The 5,213-nt window shown below is 58.0% G+C and overlaps 1 protein-coding gene across 1 annotated transcript; it reads left to right on the forward strand.

The window, feature by feature from the left end:
• Positions 1-3,407: 3,407 nt before the first annotated feature.
• On the forward strand, positions 3,408-3,757 carry TRAVEDRAFT_85178 (uncharacterized protein; the record flags this gene model as incomplete). The annotated part of the gene is made up of 2 exons (XM_008042489.1): positions 3,408-3,477; positions 3,534-3,757. Coding segments are annotated over 2 exons (294 nt in total), but the record flags the coding sequence as incomplete, so codon positions are not given.
• Positions 3,758-5,213: the final 1,456 nt, after the last annotated feature.

Consider the following 5,213-nt stretch of genomic DNA (forward strand, 5'->3'; position numbering starts at 1 on the left):
ACGGCCGTAGAGGACACGCTGCCTGCGGTTTGATGCACGTCTCGACGCTGTGCAGTGGCGGAAGTCTGTTAGAAACAACTGAAAGGCGGGGCGGACCCTGCTTGCTGTCCCACACATCAGGGACCCGCACTTCTGAGTGATAGTACTCTTGAGAATGCACGAACTCACGAAGGGGTAGAGACAGACAAGAACGCGCGTCGCTGGGCGTGGGGCGACGTCTTGCGAAGGTGTTCTAATTGTGAGCGTCGTGCACTACCATCCAACGGGAGTTTCGAAGGCGTAGAGTTGCCGCTGTTATCAGACGATATTGCTACTCGTGTACGCGCTGTCGCGTGTGCCCAGGGGAAACCTGTGTGCCGGTCAATAACGTTATTGTCCGCCCTGAATCAGACGACGTACGACACAGTTGTCGCCGTGTTTGTGCGTTCTGGGGTTAGCAAATGGCGGTGACACAGCCGCGTGCGTCGCTGTCGACACCACAAGTCAGCGCGCGTGCTTCATCGCAACTTCCAGCAGGAAATAGCACGTCTAATTGAGGCAAAATCGCCCGCCTGGGACGCGGGCCGATCGTGCAAGCCATTCACCAGCTGCTGGGTAGCTACGCCACGCTTCCTTCACGTACCTGTGAACAGCTGCATGGAAACCCATGCGAAGCGAGTCAGCGCCGAGACCCGGATGCTGGACACAACCACAAAAAACTGACCCGTGACTGCCCCGTCAATACGGTGCAAGGTACACCGGCGTCGGCCGCCGCCCGTTGACGCGGACGAGTGCTAGCGAGGGAGCATTCGGGAGTCCAGCCTGAGCCCCGGCCACGCAATCAGCGGACATACCGGGATGCTAACAGATGAAACGTGCTAGATCCAACAGCAGCACATACGCACGATCGTCTTACGGTAGCCCATGATCTCGCGATCCGTGATCTTGAGTCCTTGACAACGCCTCCTTGTTCTAATGAGTCTAGGCTCGCTTGGAGATCTTGATGGCAATGTATCGTGTTCTGTGACTCTGTGGGCGCGAGTTCGGTAGTATCCTGTTGTTTAGTGGGACATGAGCGGCAAGCTCGCGCCGCCGGTGTGCGTGGAAATATGGCTAGTGCCGCTTCGGGGTGAGATGGGTGGCGGCGGGCCTCATAGGAGACGAGTCCAGTGCCCTGCGTGCGCGCGCAGGTCAGATACTTCGGAGATGAACGCGGGCGCACCCTCTCGTACCACTACGACGGAGATGCATCTGCCACGCCCTCGGCAATCTCCTTCATGCGGACGTACGGCGCGGGGGGGACAGTGATAGCAAGGCCCTGGGCGGCGACGAATAGGCCGACGTCCGGCGGAACGTTCACGATATACGGAAGACACCTGAGACTTCTCCCGAGTGTAGACTCGATGCGGCGCCTCTGCTCTGCGCCGACCGAAGAGTCACAAATGCCACAGCTCTGCCGCTAGCACACTCAAATCTCACCATACACGTTGCACTCTTGAGCTGGCCGCGCAGGAAATCGACGGCGCGATACGAGCGCGGGCGGCGGAGATAGCTTCATACTGCACGACTATAGCAAACGGATCAGTGAAAAGGCCACTTTAGCGTAGTAGAGAATCCACTCGCCACGTATAACAGACAACAGACCACGGACAAAAATTCGTCCGAGTTCGATCGCGATCGCGACGTACGTACGTTCGGGGCCCAGGCAGTCAAATAAGCGATTAGGAGCGCCGCGGCTCATCAACTTAGTTGTGTGCGGTCGAGTCGGCCCAATCAGCGGAGAAGTCTGACTCTGAATATTGAACTATGTGTGTTAGCGAAGGAGGGACGAGGCGCCGCGGCTGCACGCACCTCCGAAGTGGGCAACACGACGACAGATAAACAACAGCCGATCTAGACGAATCAGAGATCAGAACCCCGCGCGCGGACACGGATTCTTCGATATATATCCACGCCGCTATATCGGCCTGTAACAGCGGCTACAAATGATGCATGCGTTGTGGAAGGCCGCCGTCCGCGGGCCTCGTCTTGGAAGCACCAGGGGCGCGCGGTGTGACGAGGCCATCGCATAGTTTGCGGCGAGGACAGTCCGCCGCGCCCGAGAAAAAGCTGCCCGCGAGCGAACAAGCACCTATGTAATGCTGATCAATTTAGCATCGGGTTGCGAACACTTGTTGTCAAAACGCGAGACTTACGAAGGCAGTGTCAAATACGCGGCATAGTGGAGGATACCACAACGGCGGTTAACGGCCCCTGACGTATCGTAGTGATGCTAGACAAGCGGGGCTTCGAGTATCTCGATTGTAGTCTGTTAGGTACGTGGGTCCGCGATCTTGAAGTGCGGACTTGGCTTGAAATGTCCGGTAACGCCGGGCGGAGCCGTCCTAGAATGCATCTGTCCGATCGACTGCGTCGTGTCAGTCACGAGGGACACCCGAGATGCATGCTTACAATATTCACAGAACCGAACCGGGTGCTACGAACGCGAGACTGGCAACAACGCGCGACAACGCGGCACGGAACTGTCCACACGTGCCATTTCGCGCGGCCTATGCCCCTGGTCGGCATGCATCGCCCTTTACATTTCGGAGAACCAGCTCAATGTACCGCACGTTGTAGAAGTAACTCTGGGAGCTTAAGGTGTCAGAAACGGTCTGGGACGATGCAGGGACGACCCTGATACTCACCATGATACTGTACGCAAATGACGGAGTCAGTGTCGACCCCATCAACGCTAGGTGCGCGCCGAGCCCTTCTGAGCGGAGGCGCGGCTGGGAATGCTAAGAACTTGCACGAAGGGCGATAATTTGATCTACGGAGGCTTGTCAGCACTGTCCGAAAACGCGATCTGATATCCACTTGACCGATCGTCCGGGGCGCGGGATGTAAGGGTGGGCATTGTGTGCGAGAGACTCGGAACACCTCCCGCAAAAAGACGACATGTCCAAGACGACGCGGCCGCATCTGAATACGGCGAAATTGACGATGATGACGGGAGGCGGTGCGCTCCTGAGGCCCGCCGTTCACAACGGACTTGATCAGCCGAGGTCCAACATGACGTTATGCAACCGAAACGGCTCACCGTGACGGGAGACGACCGCGGCTCGCCGCGCGTTTCAGAACGCGTTCAATGGCCGCTTCGAGAGGCGCGCACAACGCGCAGTTGAGAAGGATCGTAGGAGGGTGGCTGCCCCGATCTCGGATGATGATTGTCCGGCTCCCCTCGCTTTCGGAGGATACTTGTACCCCAGGTGCCAGTCGATCCTTGCCCTGTCACCTCAACATTCAGCTCCACTCTCCTCGCGCGCGTGCAGCCCACAGTACGTACCGCACGTCCTTGTTCAGCCGCCCGTCTCGTCTCATACCGCTATAGCTCTATACCTCCCTCGACCACGATGGCCGGCCAGCGCGCACATGGCAACACCCTCCGCGCCGACTATGCTCGGATGGAGATCAAGCTGCGGGGAGAGCTCAGGGGCCTTCTGAGCGGTGGATTATGTGAGTAACGCGTACTTGTCCGCGTGCACGCCCGAGCTGATTTGACACGGCCTCAGCGGACGTCACGGGTGTAGCAGGGGCGAAGATGGCGTATGCTATCAGGCGGTACTGCACGGGCGTGGTTCTGCGGTACCACGTGAAGCTCCTGGGCTGGCCCGACGACATCGTCTTCGACAACCTCAGTCGCATCACGGGCAAGGAGCGCATCTTGCGCCTCCTCGAGCTCTGGAAGAGCGGCGCGATGTGCTTCGTCCCGATCACGGATCCAGCCGAGCTTGATGCGGCGAGGAGGGATCCCCTCTTGGTCGCCCCGGCTCTTCTTCACCGCGGCATTCCGCAGAAGCGCTATCGCAGCGATTTGGGTAAGCAACGCCGGCGCCCAAAGTCAAACCCGAACAACTTACCACCGAGGCACCCCCGGGACGGGCCGAAGTCGGCTGAGACGGTGACGGACGAGGCAGAGGCGATGGCGGATCTGGAAGGCGGGATGGCCGAGCTGACGGACATGCAGCTCGTGCTGCTCAGGCTCGCACGTCTGCCGCTTGTGTGGCCGGAGTTGGGGATGTAGACGTCGTGTAGATTGTGGTACCTTACGTTTGCTGAAGGCGCATACACCGCACTATTACATCTATAACTGTTTTCTCTTATTACTGAAGGCGCCGCCGCGACGGGGGTGGTGGGCGGACGACAGAGCCGGTGGTGGTAGCGAAGAGAGGACGAATGAGGAGCAGCTGCCAAACAGGGAACTCGTCTGGCTCGCGCGGGCGCTTGATTCTCGAATCTCGTTTGCCGCGCTCCTCGCGCTCATCTGTCTTTCACCACGACCTGGGCTGTACATAAAATATTTCCTGGGCTCGCTCGCTCCGCTGTAATCAAACACAAAATTCATTTGTATTCCACTCTTATCCGACGGTCTACATTGAAGGTGTATTCGTCCAATTCGGACTGGTTTCGCCAAACAGTCCCGGAGACCGCGGCGCTCGCTCTCGTCGGCTATTGCTAGCTATCTTGGCCCACAGATTTGAACTTTGGGGCGGCATTTCCCTCTGCGCTGCAACTCTCACAACCTCGGGCTCGTTTATACACGTCCTTACTCTCGTAGGCTATGCTGACGGTGTATTTTTTGGGTGCGGACAATGGCCACCACAGTTTGGGCGAGCGGGTAGCGGCCCGAAAGCCGCGGGAGAGAGGATCTCTCCTGCGCGGGCGCTTACTTGTTGGAATCCGCGATTCTCGTTCCCCGCGCCCTCTCGCGCTTGTCTCTCCTCCACCATGACGCCGATCGCGCGCGAAATTGGCCGCCGCGCTCGCACACCCCGCCTCGCTCCTGCAATAATCTGATGGATATTTTGAGCAACGCGGATGGGTTGCATTGACGGGATGTTCTTTTGATTTGTATATTACGGCTATTGGCAGGCACTCTCGAGTCTCGAAGGCCGCGTCGCTCGCACTCGTGTCCGCCGGCCGTAGCTACGCATACAAATTCAAATGTCATGGTATAATATATTTCCGAGAGTCGGAACTCTTACTAGATGCATTTTTGCGACCTGTATTGGACTGGGAGGGTGGTATCCATATGAGAAGCAGGGGTGCTGCTGCTCATATTGTTACCTCCTCATTCGCACTCCATCTGGATGCGGATGAGGGATGCGGAAGTGCCGGATTGAGTGATTCAGGGTCCGTGTTGCTGCTCACAAGCGCAGACGGACTGATGCGCATCATGAGAAGTGAGGGAA

Source organism: Trametes versicolor, assembly GCF_000271585.1.
Source record: "Trametes versicolor FP-101664 SS1 unplaced genomic scaffold TRAVEscaffold_8, whole genome shotgun sequence".
NCBI lineage: Eukaryota > Fungi > Basidiomycota > Agaricomycetes > Polyporales > Polyporaceae > Trametes > Trametes versicolor.